The sequence below is a fragment of the Triplophysa dalaica genome, chromosome 2 (genome assembly GCF_015846415.1).
Source record: "Triplophysa dalaica isolate WHDGS20190420 chromosome 2, ASM1584641v1, whole genome shotgun sequence".
Classification (NCBI taxonomy): domain Eukaryota; kingdom Metazoa; phylum Chordata; class Actinopteri; order Cypriniformes; family Nemacheilidae; genus Triplophysa; species Triplophysa dalaica.
The window spans coordinates 11,906,940-11,928,090 of record NC_079543.1 but is presented as its reverse complement, the minus strand read 5'-3'; the positions used below and the strand labels follow the sequence as shown (position 1 = coordinate 11,928,090).

The 21,151-nt window shown below is 38.1% G+C and overlaps 1 protein-coding gene across 1 annotated transcript; it reads left to right on the top strand.

Annotated features, from left to right (window-relative positions):
* The first annotated feature begins 496 nt into the window (after positions 1 to 496).
* sparcl1 (SPARC-like 1) lies at positions 497 to 10,124 on the top strand. The gene is made up of 11 exons (XM_056730977.1): positions 497 to 614; positions 1,443 to 1,498; positions 3,242 to 3,307; positions 3,612 to 4,568; positions 4,716 to 4,818; positions 5,988 to 6,109; positions 6,203 to 6,323; positions 6,673 to 6,809; positions 7,007 to 7,155; positions 9,052 to 9,200; positions 9,347 to 10,124. The coding sequence occupies exons 2-11, from the start codon at positions 1,445 to 1,447 to the stop codon at positions 9,373 to 9,375; spliced, it is 1,887 nt and encodes a 628-aa protein (XP_056586955.1). The 5' UTR covers positions 497 to 614; positions 1,443 to 1,444; the 3' UTR covers positions 9,376 to 10,124.
* The last annotated feature ends 11,027 nt before the right edge of the window (positions 10,125 to 21,151 follow it).

Below are 21,151 nucleotides of genomic sequence, written 5' to 3'. Positions count from 1 at the left end.
AACATGCACAAATCAAAAGCAACAATACCTAGCAAATGAAAAATGGTTGGCTCTTCATACAAAATAGTTATTTCATTTAAATATTCATTTAAGGACCATTTATGAGGAACATGGAGTGTAATGGTTGTGATAATTCACTTATCTGACTATGTAAAACTATGCTTTAAAAATCTGCTTTAAAAACTTTAAAAAAACTTGACACGGGAATTTAAAACACCAAATATTGACATCTGACCTAGTGTATCAGTGTAGTGAAAACCTTTGGTAAAAACTTTTTTTCACCTTAAGGTTGACATTTGCATTGAATTGATCCTACCAGTGCTGGTGAAAGTTTGAAATAATGGCCACAAACATGGGGCACATCTCCCTTTTTCCCAAATGCACATGTATACTAAATTATATGAAAAAGTTAAAGTTGCAATGGCTGTGTTGTTATGTTACTCTATTCAGAAAAGCTCACCGCCCTCCCCCCTTTAATGCCCCTTTGCACACGAAGGGCATCTGATGTACTTCGGTGTTGAGAGAGGCATAAATGAGAGGGGCTTTGAGTCACTGCGTCTAAGTGTTTTGCTGCCATTTAAAGTTTCCTCTTTCCATCATTCCTCTAAGCTCAGGTAAGTCTAAGTTGTTTATTTTAGCGAGGTAACTGAATGATTCTTTTATGCTGTATCTATCGTGAAGTATGCATGATGCAATGTCATTAATTTGACCAATAATTTGTCTCTTTAATTTTTATTGATGAAAAGTACTGTTTTGGCAATAATTAAATCTATTTATTCATTATATGGTTTATGAAAGTTCTTTTTATGTTTAACATTCAGTCAGCAAAGTATTCACTGTGCAATAAAAATAGAAGCAATTTTTACTGTGCTTCTTTTAAAAGAATGTTCAATAACAGTTCCCAATATTTGTTACGTAAACATAGATGTTACAAATAAAATGAAAACATGTCAAATTCAGGTAAATGATGAAATGTTGCTGTCTTTATTTATCATCTTTTGGTATGTGATATCTTCATGCCGTTGCAGCCCTACCATTGTGCACATCAACATGGGCACATTGTCGCTGTGCAAGAGGCGAACCGCTTGTGTACTTAGTCAACTCTTTTTCCAGTCTGGTAGCTTCTGATGTTTGCTTTGCCCCTCCAGACTTTGAATGTGACTTTTGAGTGAATCTCATCTCCCAGGCCATGTTGCCATGACAACTGAGGCCACCGATTTATGCTGGGGTTTCATGGCAGCACCATGTCCAGCATGCAGATGGGCAGAAAAGCAGAATTCCCATAGACAATAATAACAGGGGTGGGGATATTGTGTCATTTGAATAGTTTAAAGAGGCTGATTTGAGACAAGATGATGTTGGTCACATCCTGAAAAACATGAAACATCGAAGAAAGTCTTTTCTTATCTTGTAAGAAATAACACATTTTCTATTTTTTCTAGAAATGAAGAAACACCTATTTTTGTTGTGCTTTTTGGCCGCAGCACTGTCTGCATATGTAAGTTAAATTCATCAATTCATCATTAACATTACATTTAGTCATTTAGCAGACGCCTTTATCCAAAGCGACTTACAGAGAGTACAGGGAGCAATAGACGATATGTCATTTAGGAGTAATAATACAATAGGTTCTAATTCAAAGTTACTAGTTTCAACAAAAGCTACACCACTACCTGTTGGGAGAAACTCATTTCATTTGTCTGTCAAGTATTCACAGAAGAGATGGGTTTTAAGTAGTTTTTTGAATGTTGTGAGAGATGTGGTTGACCTGTATGAGTTAGGAAGAATGTTCCACCAGGAAGGAGTTGTGAAGCAAAATGAGCGGAAATGCGATTTGCTGCCCTTTTGAGAAGGCAATACAAGACGCCTCTCATTTGCTGAATGCGGGCTTCTTGATGGGGTGTAGGAGTGTAGGAGTGTAGGAGGGTGTTGAAGTATGCTGGTGCAGATCCAGGGATAGTCCTCTAGGCAAGCATTAGTGACTTGAATCTGATACGGGCTTCAACCGGTAGCGAGTGGAGAGAAATGGAAAGTGGTGTCACATGAGCCCTTTTGGGCTGTTGGAAGACGAGGCGTGCTGGGGCATTTGAACCAGCTGGAGTTGTTTGATAGCCGTTGCAGGAAGACCAGCAAGGAAAGAATTGCAGTAGTCCAACCTTGAGAATACCAGGGCCTGGACAAGGAGTTGTGCGCATACTCAGAGAGAATTGGTCTAACATTTATAATGTTGAATATGGTATATCGTCATGACCGCGTTGTCCTTGCAATGTGATATTTGAAGGACAGCTGTTCATCGTATACGACTCTGAGGATCCTGGCTTTTTTAGAAGGAGTGATTGTGGTATTGCCAAGTTGGATGGTGAGATCGTGTTGCAACGTGGGGTGTGCCGGAAACACAAGTATTTCTGTCTTGGCAGGGTTCAGCTGGAGGTGATCTGAAATCTAACGATCAACATTTTGAAAAGTCAGTTTACATACATTTCATCTGAACCAACAACCTTTTACAGATACAATTAGTAAGTACAATTTTGTAAGCTTTTTGAGAGCTGATGAAATCTTATTAAGTGTTTAGATAAAGTGAAGGAAACAGGTTAATTGGTAAGGAAATCAATTAAAATATAGGGGTCAACAGAGAGAGTTTGTTGAGTTCAAACACTAGATATTGTTATACTGACTCACCCGAGGTAATGAAAAGGGGTTATTCTGAAATCATTTTTTTGCTGTGCAGAACAATCAATGACACAATCTCATGGCAGATGAGCATGTAATTGTGTAGCTTTAAAATGGCTAAATAACTTCCTTAAATCAGGGACTGAAGCAACAAGGAGAATGTCATGTAAATTCTGGAGTCTTAACCTTAGTTGCTCATCAGGCTACAGAGGTAAAACAATACATCACTCCACTGACAGAAAGGAAATTACAACATCGCAAGTGGTTAGCCATAGATAACCTCAAACTACTAGGTTGGAAAGAGATTATGACCGGCAGTGTAATTGGAATAGAGACCAACCTGCAGTTGAAGGAAGATTGATTAACTCTCTTTTTTGTACGCGGAAAAGTAGGCGTTAAGTGTGCATATGATACTCACACAAACACTATGCAACATTTGGGATGTAGAGACTCAACAGGGTACTATTTATTCATTTGCAATATATCTTATTTATGACTTCACAATTATAGCAAATCAAAACAAAATGTTAAGTCACTTTTTTATTCATCACTCTTTAAATTTATTTTTAAGGTGCAAAGTAAACCTCATGAAAAAAACCAGCATGTTTCCAAACACAACCAAACTCCAGAGAGACAGGTAATTCTGAAAAAGCTGCATCTTACACTGTTCTTTATTAGGCTAAATTGTAAATTTTCTACAAGTTATATCTCGGCCCTATGTAAATTGTCCCTTATGACTGGTTTTCTGGTCCAGGGTTACATTTGATAAATTGACAGTGTATAAGATGATGCACCATCAACACCCATGTATAAGCAATAAATTACTTTTTGATAGCTGTGACCTCTTGGCATTAGAGGTTATAAACAAGTCATAACGTTTATTTTTTAAGAAAAACTATTCATCTGTTAGAAGTTAAAAAGGGATCTTTTATGGTTTTTAGCACAAGCCAGAATCAGTGAAGCCTAATGACAGTGAAGGCAGCGTTCTTCCCACATTTCTGCCTTTCGAGTCCAGCACTCAGGACCAAGAAGATGAAGACATGAGTGAAATAGAAATCAAAGTCTCAGAGGGAGGTGAGGAGAACACTCCTTTGCTCCTGAGTGAGGAGGCACTGACTGAGCTCCTGCAGGACTCCAAGGAAGCAGAAGATCTTGTGGAAGATGATGAATATGATGACAGTCCAAGAGAGAGTAAAGCGGTAAAGGAGACAGAGAATCAGAAGAAGGAACATGTGAAGTCTCCAAAAGTAGAATTAGATGAGACGAACAAGAATAAAGGTGAGAATAAAGATGATGATGGGATGGAAATTGACAGCAGTACCGATTCAGAGATACCAATGGATTTGGATTATGCATCAGATCGTGATCCACCACAACCATTGCCCATCAAGCTGAAGGACTCCATCAGCACTCTGGATAAAGAGGTGGAGAAAATGGAAGATGTGATCCCCACAGCCATGGACTATGATTCCCAACAATTGAGCAGCTCTGAGGACTCCAAAGAGGACATTGTAGAGAAACAATCTGAGCAGGACGTGTCTGCCGAAATTCAGAAAACTCAAGAAGAGCGGATAGAACCACTTCATGATTCTGTAAATGACAAAAACAACATGGCTGAAAAGAAAACTGGTGAAAGTGAGAAGAGTGATCTATTCGGTGAGAAGGACTCTATTCCTACTAGTGACAAGAAAGTGAAGAAGGAAAAGAAGCAGAAGAATGAGAATGGTCATGGAAAGGGCAAAGGCAAGAAGCAGCAAAATAAGGAGCATGTGGAGGACATGCAGAATGACCAATCCAGTACATTTGTAGCAGAACATACGCAGAGAGAAGATCAAGAGAAGCAGGTGGATCCCACTGACAATACAGTGCCAAAACCTAGAAAGAAGAATGGGAAATGGGTATGAATTTGCATCACATAACCAGTGCATTCTTTTATGAATTCCCTATTTGATAGGAACAGACTGTTATGAAATGAATACAAACAATAACCTACAAATCTTGTAGCAATAACTGATTTTGATGTGTTTGGTTCGTGCTCTGTACAGTCACGTTTGGTTGGGATAAATCCAGTCCAGATTAAAGCCGCTATGGAGCTATATCCTGACATAAGACCCACCCATCGACCCAGCGGACAGGAGGTGCCAGCTGGTAAGTGTTATCACAGCAATGTGTTTCCACAGGCCTGAATTTTTATTGGGAATCTGCTGAGCAGAATTTTTCAAACTTTCGATGCAGCCTGGTTTAAGAAGTCAATGGATTTTAGCCCCTGCATTACACTATGCAAACCAACAGAACCAAAGGAATGCCGGCACTCTTTTTTACAGTAAGGTTACATGCCAACCCAATCTCATGGCAAAAGGGTAACTATTTTACAATGTGGCAAATTTTGGCCAACTAGTATGAATCTGTACTATCTCATTTATATATTTGTGGACGATTTGCTTCCGCGTCAGTGACGTTAAGGTTAGGGTTGTGGCTTCAGTAGGCCTATTGCTTTATTTTCACATCGTACAAATTCATGCAAATAAACTGCCTTGTAAAATATTTACGAATTCCTGTGGGATCAGGTTGTAAAATGAAGGGGTTAAATTGGGATTTAATTTGCTGAACAAAGCAGATATCTGCGATGTAAACGAGGTCTTATTAATGACATACACTGTACTGTACAAGAGCATATGTCAACGTCCAAATCTTCTACGAGCGACAAAAATGGCTTATTTTCCAAAAACATGCTGCGCTGTATTTGGAGAAGCGAAAGTGCGTACGTCTGCTCAGATATTCAGAACACTGAATCATTCCACAATGAATCGGTGGGTTTCTGTGAGATGTGCTGTAGTTCTGCTGTGTCTTTCTTTGAAATTATTTTCGTTGCACAAAAGGAACAAAGTAGTGTGTAATTTAAAAGTAAGTCGTCGGATTTTCACAGGAAATGTCAGTTTTATGCATTTCGAAACAAAGTATGTAAAGAAAAGAGAAGTAGATATGTAAAGAAGCAATTTTGTTTTACACAGATTCGGATATAAAACCTAAAATTATAACCTTTTAAACCAGTCATAGATGTTTGAAGTTCAGCAACTGAGCTAATAATATGTTAAATAATATGCAAAATAAAGAGAAATATACTTCAGAGAGTGTTAAATAGTCCAAAGTAAGTCAAATGCTTTCCTTGAATAGCCAAGTAATGGTATTTTGTCAACTCTTATTTATGATGTCATCACTTATGGACAGGGCTACATCATTTTTTCTCAAATTTTAAGTATTCTCCTGTACGGAGGATATTTATCTAACTAAACACATTCTGTCTTTATTTAATCCAGACCCCTGTGAGAGTTTTCGTTGTAAGCGAGGAAAGACATGCAAAATGAACAATGACAACCAGCCCACCTGTGTGTGTCAGGAGCCTTCAGCATGCCCTCCCAGTCTGAATGAGTTTGACCATGTAAGTGTTTTTTGCAACACAACAGTTTTCACCGTTTGCATATGTCTACACAGACTAATAATATGCTGCTGATATTGGGATTTTTTGTTGTAGGTGTGTGGAACGGACAATAAGACATATGACACATCCTGTCAGCTCTTTGCCACAAAGTGTGGCCTTGAGGGAACCAAAAAGGGCCACAGACTTCATCTGGACTACACAGGATCCTGCAAATGTAGGAAAACCTTTGATTCGACTGCTAGACAATGCTAAATTTCATAACAATGATGCCAGTGTGACTCATACATTTAGCAACCCTGTAAGAATAGATTGTAAGATTGTTAAAATCCACAATACTAGCATAACAACTTACTTTTAAATACAGGATTTACAATGGATTTCCTTATAAACTTAATCATAAATGTTGCGCTAACATTCAATATGAAAGTGACCTATAGGAGGCCACCAAATACTCAAAAATGATAGATCCTCCAAACGTAGCCACACTCATCAGATTGAGATCTCATACATGTGCTGTCATGTTGTGCTATTTTGTGCAAATATTTATTTTGTTTGTCTGGCAGTTATTGCTCCATGTTTAGAGACAGAGCTTGTTCAGTTTCCTTTGCGTATGCGAGACTGGCTGAAGAATGTCCTTCTGCAGTTATATGAGCACGACTCCATGTCTTCTGGCTTTCTCACAGCTAAACAAAGAATCAGGGTATGTCTCTCAAAAATATACAGCATGTGTCATTTTATCACATTGCCATCCAATAAAGACAATTAATGTGTCCATGACATAAACTGGAGACACATTCCACAATCCAACTCTTGAAAGAGATAAAAAGCAATTGACGCTATTGTGTCTAAACCAGCTAAACAAAGTTGTTCATAAATGGATCTGAATTTGTTCGACAGGTTCAGAAGATCTATGAAAGTGAGAGGCGCCTTCATGCAGGTGATCATCTCATAGAGCTTCTACTGCAGGACTTTGAGAAGAACTACAATATGTACATTTATCCTGTCCACTGGCAGTTTGCACAGATGGACCAACATCCTTCAGACAGGTGGGATCCATGCAGTATTCTTTTGTTTATTCTTTAGATGTTGTAAGTCATGTCTACTTTGCAGCTAATTCAGGTCAAGAGGAGATAACTTGTCGGAAAAGACTGACATTTAAAGCAAGCGACCACAATCTTTTTTACAAGGTCTTGAGGGATGGATACATTTTAGCAATAGCCCACGGTGGAAAATGCAGGTTTGCTGGTGGATGTTTTTCAAACATTTGTACCAGATTCAGTCACTGGTTCTTCCTCGAAAGTGTCTGGCTTTTTCTGAGTGCTGTGTGTACAGTATACAGTCTATGGGTTTGTGGGCAAACCGTCTGAGGCTAAAGCCTCATTGAGGAGTTTCAGTGATATTTTTAGAGGATGTGGTTGAGGGACGTTTACAGCAAAAGACAAACTCAGTGCCAAAAACCCTCCTATAGGCAACATTAAAGGTTTATATAGATTTGAAAACAAATTTCAAAAAGGCGTGCGCATTCACACATCGTACCTTATGAAGTCGAAACGTTTGCTGATTATTGATTAAAGTTGTGGAGCGGAAAGTGCGGATATTAGTTTTTCCTGGTTTCATTTAGGTTTATATACATTCAAAAACTTTGAGGTCACTTGACAGAGATGTTTTCATGATTTAAAAAAATCTTTTGACCAGAAGTATGCATGTCTGAAATTATTTAAATCTCAAATTATTTATGTGGAGAAAATCTTTTTTACATATATATATATATATATATATACACTCATCAAAAGGATTATTAGGAACACCTGTTCAATTTCTTATTAATGCAATTATGGTGGTGGTGTAATGGTGTGGGGGATGTTTTCTTGGCACACTTTATGCCCCTTAGTGCCAATTGGGCATCGTTTAAATGCCACGGCCTACCTGAGCATTGTTTCTGACCATGTCCATCCCTTTATGACCACCATGTACCCATCCTCTGATGGGTACTTCCAGCAGGATAATGCACCATGTCACAAAGCTTGAATCATTTCAAATTGGTTTCTTGAACATGACAATTAGTTCACTGTACTAAAACGGCCCCCACAGTCACCAGATTTCAACCCAATAAGGCATCTTTGGGATGTGGTGGAACAGGAGCTTCGTGCATCCAAAAAAATCTCCATCAACTGCAAGATGCTATCCTATCAATATGGGCCAACATTTCTAAAGAATGCTTTCAGCACCTTGTTGAATCAATGCCATGTAGAATTAAGGCAGTTCTGAAGGCGAAAGGGGGTCAATCACAGTATTAGTATGGTGTTAGTAAGGTGAGTGTACAGTCAATATATTGTGTGCATATTGTGACAACATATTAATTTTCTATAATAATAATAAATATTATTGAATGGATGACCGAAATGAAAAAAGCAGCCTAAAGAGCATAAAATATACAGTATGTGAACCTTAATACTGTTGCTTCTCAGGGTGCCAAGCTGCTTGTACGTTTCACAAATTAGGCAAAAGATGACCATTTTGAAGAAATATAAATAATTTTACCTTATTTTTTCAGTCCCTAATTTAATTTGTGTTATTTTTGTGTTTTTTATTGGTTCATTATTACTCGTGTAGAAAGTGAAGAAAGGTAACGTGACCCTTAATGTTTGAACATAGATTACACTCTTATAAATAAAGGTGCTTAAAAGGTTTTTCACAGCGATGCCATAGAAGAACCAGATTTGGTTCCACAAAGAACCATTCAATCAAAGATTCTTTAAAGAACCAAATCTTTCTTATTTTGAAAGACCTTTTTTCGCCACAAAGAACCCTTTGTGAAACAGAAAGGTTCTTTAGACGTTAAAGGTTCTTTATGGAACCGAAGGTCCTTTTGAGACACCTTTTTTAAGAGTGTGGCAGTAATTTGAGGTTTGTCTATTAGTTGAAATTGACTATCATTGCAGGTTCCTCTCTCATTCTGAGCTGTCTCCTCTGCGTGTTCCCCTGGTACCCATGGAGCATTGCACCTCTGTCTTCTTCCAGAAGTGTGATGATGACAAGGACAAGCTTGTCTCCTTCAGGGAGTGGTGCAGCTGCTTTGGCATTAAGGAAGGTAAATGCATTCCTTTTCAAATTCTTATCCCAATCAGCTCAAAGTTGCAAGCAAAGTTTTTATTCAGTGACACTTTAAATATATCAACTGCTTCACAATCAACCCTGGTTAGTTTTTTCACTTTCTGCATCGTTTCATTTCAACAGAGGATATGGATGCCAATCTGCTTTTCTGAAACTTCCCAAAGGCCCAAGTAAACATATCTGAATGACCTGGAGAAACTGTAAGAAAACAAATGAAGCTTTGTTTATTCAAAGTCGATATTGGAGAGAGGTTTATTAAGTAAAATGGTACTGTTTTCTTAAAGATAACGATTAAGATGAAGGATAGTCATAGCATGTCTCTTGGTTTGTTTGATTTATTAAAAAGGAAGCTCATTTTTGTTAGCAATTTATTAACCACTGAACATTTGTTTTAGTTATTTTTTTAGATGTTATATGTGGGATAAAAGTTTACATAGAACAAAATAAAATACATAGATGTTTTAAAATGATCCCATATTTTGAGTGATTGGCCTGAATATTTATTATAAATGTATAATTTCAAGGAATGATTTATTCCTAGGAACAGAACTGACATTATATTTTTATGTGTTCAACTATGTAAAATATTTGAAACATGTTTTTGTTACTGTAAAACTGTATTAACTGTATTAAAGTACAATTTTAATCGGCATCACAAGTTTAATGTCCTATCGTTTAATATCCTATGTGCCTAGAAGAAATGGTCCACTATAGCTAAAATAAGAGTATACAATACATGTAAATGGAAAAAATAAAACTTTTATAGGTAGACAAAAAAGTATTTGTGGTGTTTAGAGAAAGACCCACACAAATATGGGACTTGTTTTTCTTGGAAATGTGCAAACTTCTATTAATAGTACATCATTTTTAAAATAGTAAATAAAGATGTTTATTATTTTGTTCTAATGTGTGGGTTATGGCACTGTAATTAAAATTAAAATTGTCTCTGTAAAAAACAATTTTGCATGACTCATAGTTCCATTACCATGTTACTGACGGTCGCAGTTCAGGGTTAATTCTCTATGTTGAATACTGGCGTCTTATTTGTTCAGGCTGTCTCAAAACTGTCAGAAAAAAATGCTAAATTTGTACATTTAGGGATATAATTTCTTGTCACTGGGGCAGTACCCTCAATGGTACAAATATTGTACCCTTTCACGCTGGTACCCAGACAGCAAGCAACCATTGAATCAATGGGGAAAATAGTTGATAAGTCAATGTTAATTGCATTGAAATGTATACAAATCAACGTTATTATGATCAGTGTTTGCTTTAGTTGGGCTCTTGAGTTTTAATGTTAAGTTTTCTTTAGCTGTCCAACACGTAGGTCAAATGATTTTCATAAAAGTGTTTCGTTTTGAATCAGATAGACATGAAGAAACGGTGTCTGAATCTCACAATGGTGACAATCATCAAACTAATTCAGCTAAACAGATCAACTGCATGCAATGCTGGGAGTCATGAATGAGTTTTGTACTATGATGTAACCCAGCACGGATTGCAGCACAAAGCTTTCTTTTGTTTTTTTGTCACCATTGTTGAGTTTCACACACTGATTCTTCATGTCTAACTGATAAAGAAACTTAATATTAAAACTCAAGACTCAGAAGCCCAACTAAAGCAAACATCGATCACAATAATGGTGATATGTTGAAATGAAAAAAAAAATGTCAACATTATTTGTGGGCACAAAAGTGCAATGCAATTAACATTGACAAACCAACTATTTTTAACATTGATTTAATGGTTGCTTGCTGTCTGGGTACCTGTGTGAAAGGGTCCAATCTTTGTACCTTTGAGGGTACTGCCCCAATGACAAGCCATTGTACCCCTAAAGATACAAATTTTGCAAATTTTTTCTGAAAATGAGATGATCTCAAATAAGTTTGTAGTTTTACACCAAAGTTCTAGTAGTTGGAGCACCAAAATATGACAGAACAACAATATTGTGGAAATATGAGTTTCAGCGAGACTGTATTTCAACATTGCCTTGCAGTAATTACTACCCACAAGAATGAGATTATATATAGCAAGCAGGAGAAAGAGCTGTCGTAATATTTCTCTTTTAGTCTGTCTGCTAGGATTACATCAGTTGCACTGAGACCTATCAAAATAAATAAATACATATAGGCAAAAAATGATATGGAGAAGACTGTGGGTTCATGGCTTATGAATAAAACAGAGTGTTTCAAAAGTATGATTTATGGAAATGTGTCATTTTAGCAGGATACCATAAGGTTATCGCCATTCTTCAATTATTTAGAAATATGCTAGCTTCAAATATAAATATATAAACATGTCATCAAGTCAAAATAAAGTAAATTAAGTTACTGGCTGTCTGGCTGTCATCCATCTTCAGTTAAATACTATTTTAAATTGATGTAATTAAAATCTATTAAGCTTTGTTATTTCCTTTAAATTAGATAACAGTTTATATTAAAGACAACACAAACGTAAACTACAGCTTTGCTAACAATGTGGTTACAACTTTCTGGAAAATCTGGAGAAAAAAAAACGTTTCACAAGCACATTTTGATTACATATTCAGTGGTTTTATCCCGAAAGATAGAAACAAACTTGATTCCCTCTCATTGTAGTTTTTGGCACTCATTTGCCACTTAATTCTACACAATAATAACATCAAGCTTCATTTTATAAGTACAAGGTTACCGTATAAAAATTATTCCTTTCAGTGATTTGAATTTAAAAATCTATACGAAGTTCATATAAGTTTTAGCATATAAAGAATCTTAAGCAAATGTCATCTTCAAGGACAAGAGTAGAGAAATGTTTGCAGTCTGTGCTAATGTGTTTCTATTCAGAGAGATTTATTCTTTTGCTTTTGTTGCTGTATTCAAAGTTGCCGTTTTGATTCAGAGAGCAACTCATTTATAATTAGAAGACTAATGTGCTGGAAGGAGAACTGCATCTGTGAAGAGACTACATACAAGCCTAAAGCACTCTTCACTAATTTCTGCCAGAATTTATGTATTTTGATGTGTGGATTCATCAAACAGCATTATACTGTATGAATATGCAATCGGTATTTTGTAAGTCTGTTTTGGGACTGACTCCTGAAAAGCAATGTTAGCTGTTGCAAAAATATTTGGCCATGGCCTATGATCATCGCATGAATAATTCAAACAGCTAATAGTGTGACAGTTAAACAGATCTCTGACACAACAAATAAAAAATTGTATATATGTATAACATTGTAATCACACGTGAGAATAAAAATGTGTTCTACTAACAACTATAAATAAAATTCACAAATGATTTTAGTACATAAAACCATAATACAACACCACTGATAGAGATAATATGCATTTGTGTAAATTGACTTTTGTATTGTTTGTAAGTTAGTTTTGATGTTACACAAATACAGATATATGACCCCCACTGCTCATATAATGTATTTTTAAGCCTTTCCTGTAGAGGGCAGTATTACATCAGCACAATATCTTTAAAACTGCGTGTGAACGTGATTTTAAATTCGAGTCCACGTCACAGCCATACAAGCTTTTAGCCTTTGCCAAACACAGCACTCGAATGTTTCTTAACTCTAACAGAATTTCTCTTAAAACATTTATTTCTGGAGTATATTGTATATAATTAAATAATAAAAAGTCGGTTGCTGGGGTCTTTTTGCTACTCAGTAAGGTATACGGTCATTGAAAGCATGTTAGGCATGTGAATACAAAACCGGATGTTCAAACTCGTTTTCTTGCTGACTTCTGAAATGCAATGTTAGCTCTGCCATAAATATTTGGCCGTGGCTTCTGAGCATTGTATGAATTAGATGAAGCAGCTAATGGTGTGTAGGTGACACTTCAAGGGCTCTCTGACACTTTAATGGAGTATGAAGAGGGTGTATGTGAGATGTGCTGTCAGAGAACGCGCTGGAGTGTGTGCGCGCGCGGCTGCGGTAGCGTCTGACTTTAACGTCCCGCTTTGATCCCCATTCAGCTCTTTGTGAAACTTTCCTGGTAGCATCCTGTCCATTTACCGATCGTTGCTGTAAATTACGGAGACAAGAGGTCATGGGAAAGCATGTCATGCATTTGGAAAATTGCGTGTTATTATTGCACATTATCATAGTTATTTTGTGCATCATCGTAAAGGTGTGTGACAAGCATTTCTTTGATGTTGTTTGGTCTGTATTGATCTGATTTATACATTTTCGGTTAATTATTTCGCTTTGACAGAGTAGTTACGTCACATATCTTATTTGAGAGTGTTTTTAAAAGTACAGATTGGATAAATCCAGTCTCGTGAGGTCACACGGAATTGTTTGGCAGAGATTGTCAGTATTGATTGCATGTTCAACAAACAACCTTTCTGCCCTTCGTGGCTGTGAATATTAAAATGAATTTTACCAGTGAAAAAAGGCTTCATTATAAAGCTTTCATGTAGATCACTGCAATTAAAGACTATTTATCTATTCACTGAAATAGGCTACTATTCAAGTAAAATATTTCAGCTCACATTTGAAACGGGAGATGGGAAGAACACGTTCTTTCACATCCAGGCTGCGGTTTTCTGCCGTAGTTGTTATAACTGGCTTACACATTGCTTGTAAATAGGTTTTTCGAGGTTCAAGGTTGGGTTGAAATATCCTTTTAATTCAATTAACTTTCAATTCAATCAAATGCAGTTGTACTAAAAGCTGTTCATCCAATTTAACCTCACCTCTTTTGCTCTTTTCTTGGACACCTCTTCTTTTCAAAGAACGCAATAGAATGTTGTTGTACATCATACGCAAGAAGCAGTTGTCATGAGTCTGCCTTCATGTCATGTCTATTCTTGGTCTTGGGGCAGATTCATGACGAAGTCTTATGTTTTATGTGAGATAGAGATGTTTACCTTATCGACCTTCGATACTCTCTCTCCGGTCCTCATCTTCGTTCCCGCCATCTCGTTCCTCGCTAGCTTTCCTTGAGTCCTGTGCTCGTTCGTTGCATGTACTTGTAACTGTACTTATCCGTGTTGTGCTTTTTGCCAGTTCATGTTATTGTTGCCTTGCTTTGCCTTGCTACTTGCCCTATAACTTGCTTGGATTACCTTTTCCCTTTTGTCTAGACCATTATTGTGAGTGTTAGGTTTGATCCAGTCTCCTTTGTTTTGCCCCCACGTGGGAAGTTTTTGGTTCTTGTTTGTATATTAGTTGTTGCCCCTGTTTGTTCCCTATCGTGGGTTTTTGTTTTGATCCTGTTTTGTTGATTATTAAACCTTTGTTAAAACCCCTTCATTGTCGCTGCCTGCACTTGGGTTCTTCTTCGCCCCAAAACCGTGACAGCAATAAAATCAACAGAATTGAGGGGTTGCACAGTTCTTCAAATATGAATAAGGCATGTTTTGTAAAACTATCTGCAAGCTGTGGTAAATATGCAAATGAGAAATTCTAGTGTCATGGATGTGAAGCTTTCAGTTAAAACTTGAAATAAACTTTCAGAGAACGTATTTACCACCAATATGTTGAATCATCTGTTTATATTTTACTAAACTCTATGTGACATGAAATGACACTTATTTTTGAAAGAATGCATACGTTGTTGAATTTCTGTGAATTAGAATGTACAAACCAGAAGCAATAATACCCAACAAATGGAAAAGGGATGGCTCTTTGTAGATCTCAAAATAGTTATTTTATTTTCACGTTGGTGCCCATTTATTGTTGAATTCTTTTTGTGCCAATAAAAATGAAGACAGACTTTAAAAAATGAACAAAATAAGCAATGAGAAAGAAGAAAAACACTTAAATGAACAATAAACCCAATTGCAAAAATGTGAAATGATTTTCAAATAAACTACATATTTTCTAAAAGATCTTGCATCACAGGCAGTTTCTGCCAATCTCATATTAATCTTTAGTGCATATACAGTAATATTGCATACATCATATCTAGGAATAGTATTTAGTATTTAGTCACCTTGCCGTGCCTTTTTTTCGGGAGAATGTGTCGACACAGGGATCCAAAATTATAAAAGATTTTCTGAAACAAATTGGAGTGCTGGGGGAGTGTGTCAAGAACAGAAATACTACATCATACGTCATACATCAAACATAACTCGTTTATTAACAAGTTAACCATGTTAAAGTCCCAGTGAAATAAAAAATGACTATTCTTATTTTTTCAAAAAGTTTCGTTTTTGCCAAAAACGGTTCATGAATTTGCTGCTAGATTTTTCATTTGCGCTTTCCGAGATTTCGTTTACGCTTCTCGAGTTAATTCGCCTTTCTGGCACAAATCTTATGTGTGGGGGGATTAATGCCCACTTTACTCTCATTGGTTAGTGAGATTTGGATTAACAGCTCCCTGACCAGCAAGTCGATACTAAAGACAGTACAGCGGATTAGAGAGCAATCTGCATGCAGTTTTCTGTATTGTATTGTTTTGTTTTAGTGTTTGCACTTAAATTACTTTCTTAATTTTTAAGTACATTAGCAGGGTTGCCAACTCTCAAGCACTTAGAGTGGGACACGCTTCCAGGATCTATCTCCCTGTGACAACAAGCCAACATCAAGTAAATACATGATAGATATAGCCATATTCACATCAGACGTTGCGTTAACCGAAAGTTCTCCATCATTGACAGATTTTTTATACCAGTGACAGAAAAATCGAAAGGCCATCCGTCATTGCGGATTTCACTGAGGGCAGTTTGTAATTTCGCTTTTGTCGAGTTGGAAGCATCCAATCGTTTCTTTACAACACAATGTGATCGTAGCGTCGCGTATGTTTCCCAATCATTGCTCATAAATACCTCGTCCATTCAGGAAAAACCCACGCGAGATCAGCGGAGACTCGCGGTGTGGTGCCAGGGGATAACTAGGGATTTTTAAGGTCTTACTTTGGTTTATGGAGTGTCCAACAACAAGTTTATGTACATAGAAGGTGTAAAAACACTATTAATTATAGGCAATTAATTCCTACCTTACTTCTTGACTGACTTTCAAATGATTCATTCCGCGATTCATCTGTCTAATCCCCTCCTTTCGCTAGCCTAGTCTGATGTGACAGGTCAGATGGTCTAGTCTGCCATGTTTGAGGCTCACGAGCTACAGTGTTTGGCTTAAAAGAGTGAAGTTTTTTATGGGCAGTCCTAGCAAAACATAGGCGGGGACTATATGTTGTGACATAAATCAACAGGGGTTTCGTGAATCGGACTAGGGACGACTCATTTGCGTGATTCAGAGTCGACTCCCTTTTTTCCAAGCCAATAACTTTGTTGTTCATTCACCTTCGGAGTTACAACTTGGCAGACTGCTTACTTTCAATCTCGGCAACATAACAGACTGCATGAAATGTAATTTTCATGATCTCATGTTATGTACTCTTTAGCTTTCAGTGAGGGGAAAAAAAGTCTCTCTGCGCCTTTTCCTTTCATGACCTGACATTTGCTTAAAGTTACTTTTAAATTAATAAATGAATTATTACAAAACAGCATGTACAAGCACCTGTCATTGTTACTGACTGGACATGAAAGTTTTTTATGTCATTAGTATTTTCTGTCTGATGACAGAAACATTAAATATGTAAACGACTTTAGCTTTATTGGGTATTACAATACAGTAAGTTCAAAGAACACATTTTTATCGCGATGACGTCACAAACATGCTAATTGGCACGAAATATCACCTTGCACCATAGTTATGGTGAAAAACAGATCATGACAGATTTTTTATGAGCCTGTCCATCAAAATGGCGGACAATGAAAAAGTCTAGCGCAACCTCTGATTCACATCCAATGATGCATCTTTACGTGGGCTGTCAAGACAGCAGTCTATAATTTATAATTACAATCACATCAGGAACACGAGACATCTGCACACTGCATGCTGTTTATAGAACAAGCAAGATCAGTAAATAATATTTAATAAATGCAGTCTCCTGATGAGCAAGCCAACACGGCCCTGTGGAGAGGAACCCAAACTCCAATGATAAATAAATGGAGAAAAAATCTCGGGAGAAACCAGTCTCAGCCGGGGGAGGGGGGCAGGTCCCCTTTGACGTGTCACAGCGGCACTCAGTGACTTTGATAAAAGGTAACTGAGTAAATGTTTATGAAAAATAGGGAAATATTATTAGTTGTGATATTTGAGATGGTTTCAGTACAATAAAGTGTTATGTTTTCAGTTCATATTTATTATTCATAGATTATCATCTTGGTGGCATTTTATCATTTGTTTCTATCTTTAAATGTTTGTTTATATTTTAAGAAGTCTCTCTTCTGCTTTTCTTTAACCTGTTTCTTTAGGTGTGTGTATTGCCCTATACATAAAGAAAGAGTTGTTTGCAAGAGGAAGACTAAATTAATAAAACATTCTAAAGACCTCCAATTGTGTCAATGCCACCGTATAAATTTGTTTTGTTATATCGTTTAAAATACATAAATGGCATTTGAATGTATAGATACAATGTTAATGTAATTGCAGAGAAAGGGGTATATTTTACATTTACCATGAGTTTAAAAAAATAGTTACAGTACTTGATTTATAAGGGTACTTAATTCTATATTAGGAGAATGTATGCAAGAGCGACATCGTCCTCCTCAGCTGGAAACGAAATATTTTCATTTAGCCCGTTCATTTCTCACTACTCAATTGTAATAAATCTCCATAAAATGGAAGGAAGGAGTCGGGAACCGGAAGACATTCAAAACATTTAATAACAGAAATAAAAACAGCCGGCGGCCTCTCACGGACGAACGCCGGCAAAATAACATAAACACAAGTATAAATACAAATACAAACATAACACACGTTCGGGCCCGGTCCTCTCTCTTCGACGGTCCGGTCGCTCGTTCCTTTTATATGCTCCCTATCTCCTACGTGATTCGAGCCGGTGTGCGCACAGCTGGCGCTTATTCACAATTACTCACCGGACTCGAACCACGGTCTTGCCCCGCCTACTCTACTACATACCCCCATCACCCCTCACAGGCCGGGGGGTACCCCCGCGACTGTGCAAGCTCCCTCCCCCTCCCTCGGGGGGGGGTGGGGCGGGGGGTATGCAGCGACGAGACAAGACAACGGAGACGGGAGCCCTCTGAGCGACCGGAAAGAGAGAGGGGAGAGAGGAGAGAGGAAAAAAAAAATTATAGTCCGGTTCCCCGACATGCTGCCGCTCGTTCCTCAACCAGCCGGGGTACTCTCCTTCGCGGTGCCTTGCGGTGGCCCTGGGGCTTCGGTGGACGGCTCGACCGTCCGCCCCCTGGCGGTCGGCGGTGGCTCCTCCCTTATCTGGGAGTCGGGGTGGGTTCCCCGTCCCCTGCTCCTCCCCCTCGGGCGGACGGACGCAGGATCCGGCCTCTGGCAGGCGGTGGCCGCACTCGGCACTTCCGCCCCCTGCTCCTCCCCCTCGGGGGACGGACGCAGGCTCCGGCCTCTGGCGGACGGCGGCAACTCCCCCACTCCCGCTTGGACGAAAGCCACCCTACCTCGACCCAGGGGCGTGGCAGCAAAGGTCGCCGATCCACCGAAGCTTTGACGGTGGCCGCACTGTGCACTTCCGTTTCCCCAGAGCCACCGCGTCGGGCAGCCACTGACGGACGCCCTTCGCCCGCGCTGCCCGAACTCTCCGGCACCGCGAGGCCCCTCGGCAGCGAGGACTCTCCGACAGCATGTCTCTCCTTCCTCCCGGGTTTTCGGCACCAATGTAATAAATCTCCATAAAAGGGAAGGAAGGAGTCGAGAACCAGCAAACATTCAAAACATTTAATAAAGTAATATAACAGCCGGCGGCCCCTCACGGACAACTGCCGGCGAACAAAACATGAACACAAGTATAAATACAAATACAAACATAACACACATTCGGGCCCGGTCCTCTCTCTTCGACGGTCCGGTCGCTCGTTCCTTTTATATGCTCCCAATCTCCTATGTGATTCGAGCCCGGTGTGCGCACAGCTGGCGCTAATTCACAATTACTCACCGGACTCAAACCACGGTCTCGCCCCGCCTACTCTACTACACCAATAATCTGTGACATGTCTTCTTATTGAATGTTATGTTGTTCATTCCAGTTTAAGTGAATCATCTTTATAGTCCATAAAACAATACCTAACCAAAAATATAAAGCAAATAATGAACGAGCAAAAATAGAATTGCTACTGTACAGGAACACATCTTTTACAGATTTTCTTTATCATTTGAATTACATTAATTTACCTGAGGGTGAGGAGGAGGATGATGAGGAAGACGCTGAGATCCACACCCCGCATGACTAAACAACTTCAAATACCAGTTACTAACTAATATTCTTACTAAACAAGAAAGTAAGTTTAAGGACAAACTCTTAAAACTATACTAAACAAAACAATAAAGATAACAGCATTTAGATCACTATCAACTTCCCTGTGAGGAAGCTGTCAATCAAAATCTCACTAGCCAATCAGCGTTAAGCGGCAATAAATCCTGACCACATGTGGGTTTTGTGCCAGAAAAGACGAATGAAAACTCTGAAAGCACAAATGAAAAATCTAGCATTGAATTAAAAAACTATTATTTGCAAAAACGAAATTTAGAAAAATGTTACGAAAAAATGCAGTTGATTTGAAAATCATGTCACATTCTTGCAATTGATTGGATTGTTTTCTTTATCAAAGTGTTTTTTTTTCTCATTGTATATTTTTATTATTTCATTTAAAGTTTGCGTTCATTTTTTTGGCACGAAAATAATCCCATAATTTAGGAGGAATATGGACCGTGATGGAGTCTGACAATTCTGTTTTGGATGTGACAATACACTTACATGATCATGGAAAACTATGCTTTTAAAGGAGCAGTTCTTCAAAATGAAAAATCATTTACTCACCCTCTTGTCATTTCAAACCTGCATGACTTTCATTTGTAAGTGTATGACGCAAAAATACTACGTAATTCGGCCAACTAGTTTTTTGACAAATTAACCATGTTAACCAGATGTTTAAGGTTGACATTTGCATGGAATTGTCAAAAATGCACAATTGTGTCCTTAAATTTGAAAAATTTTGAGCATCAAAAACCTAGGCTACTTAAGCAATTGTTTTACTGCAGCATGTTCCCTCCATGTCTAAAGACTATTAGGATGAAAAGCAGAGAAGATTTCTTGCCTGTTGTTAGGGGCCAGCCAAGATTCAAGATAGTAAAAGATTATATACCTCTCATCTGCCACAGAATTTCCTCTTTTTCTCAAAAGATATGGAAAAACTGTGATAAGAAAATCGTCTAGTAACACACTGGAAAACTTATTTTGTAATGAGTGCCTACAGACATTTGGGTCTGTTTACAAGCGTCCCTAAAGAAACAAGACCAGCTTTTAATATTGTTGCGTATACCACGGGGCTGTGGAATGCTTCGTTCTGATTGGCTGGCAAATGTTCTACGGGTATGAATTATTTTTCTGTCAAAGCACATTCATTAAGTAGTTCTAGATTTGTTGACCGAATTACAGATCGAAATCACAGCGCCAAGTTTAGCTGAATAAGGTTATACTGTAGCCTACTGTCCACCACTGAGTAAAGATCTAACAACAACAAAAATGATAGGTCATTTCCATTTTTTGAGAAGTTACTATTAATATTTATGGACAGCATGACAATCTCAACAACAACACTTGGTGGCACTTTAAGCAACACTTTATGTATGCTTGGTCAAATGTATCCTGTTCTCTGATTTTTGTCTGTCTCTGAGGCACTTTCAGCAGGTGTCTTCTGTTCCGTCTCATTTTTGTTCCTTGTTCAACACTTTGTATGACCTAGGTGTAGTCTCTCTTATCACTTTGGCCAACGGTCCCCACTGTCCATCACAACTCACTCGTTCAACTTCTTCCGTGGCCAGTGGGCTCTGTGGTTTCCCTGTTTTCTTTTGTAGTGAATCATCTCTCTCACATTTGTGGAATTTAACTCCCTCTGTGCTCTGTGAAACTTTACCGATGATAGTTTTGT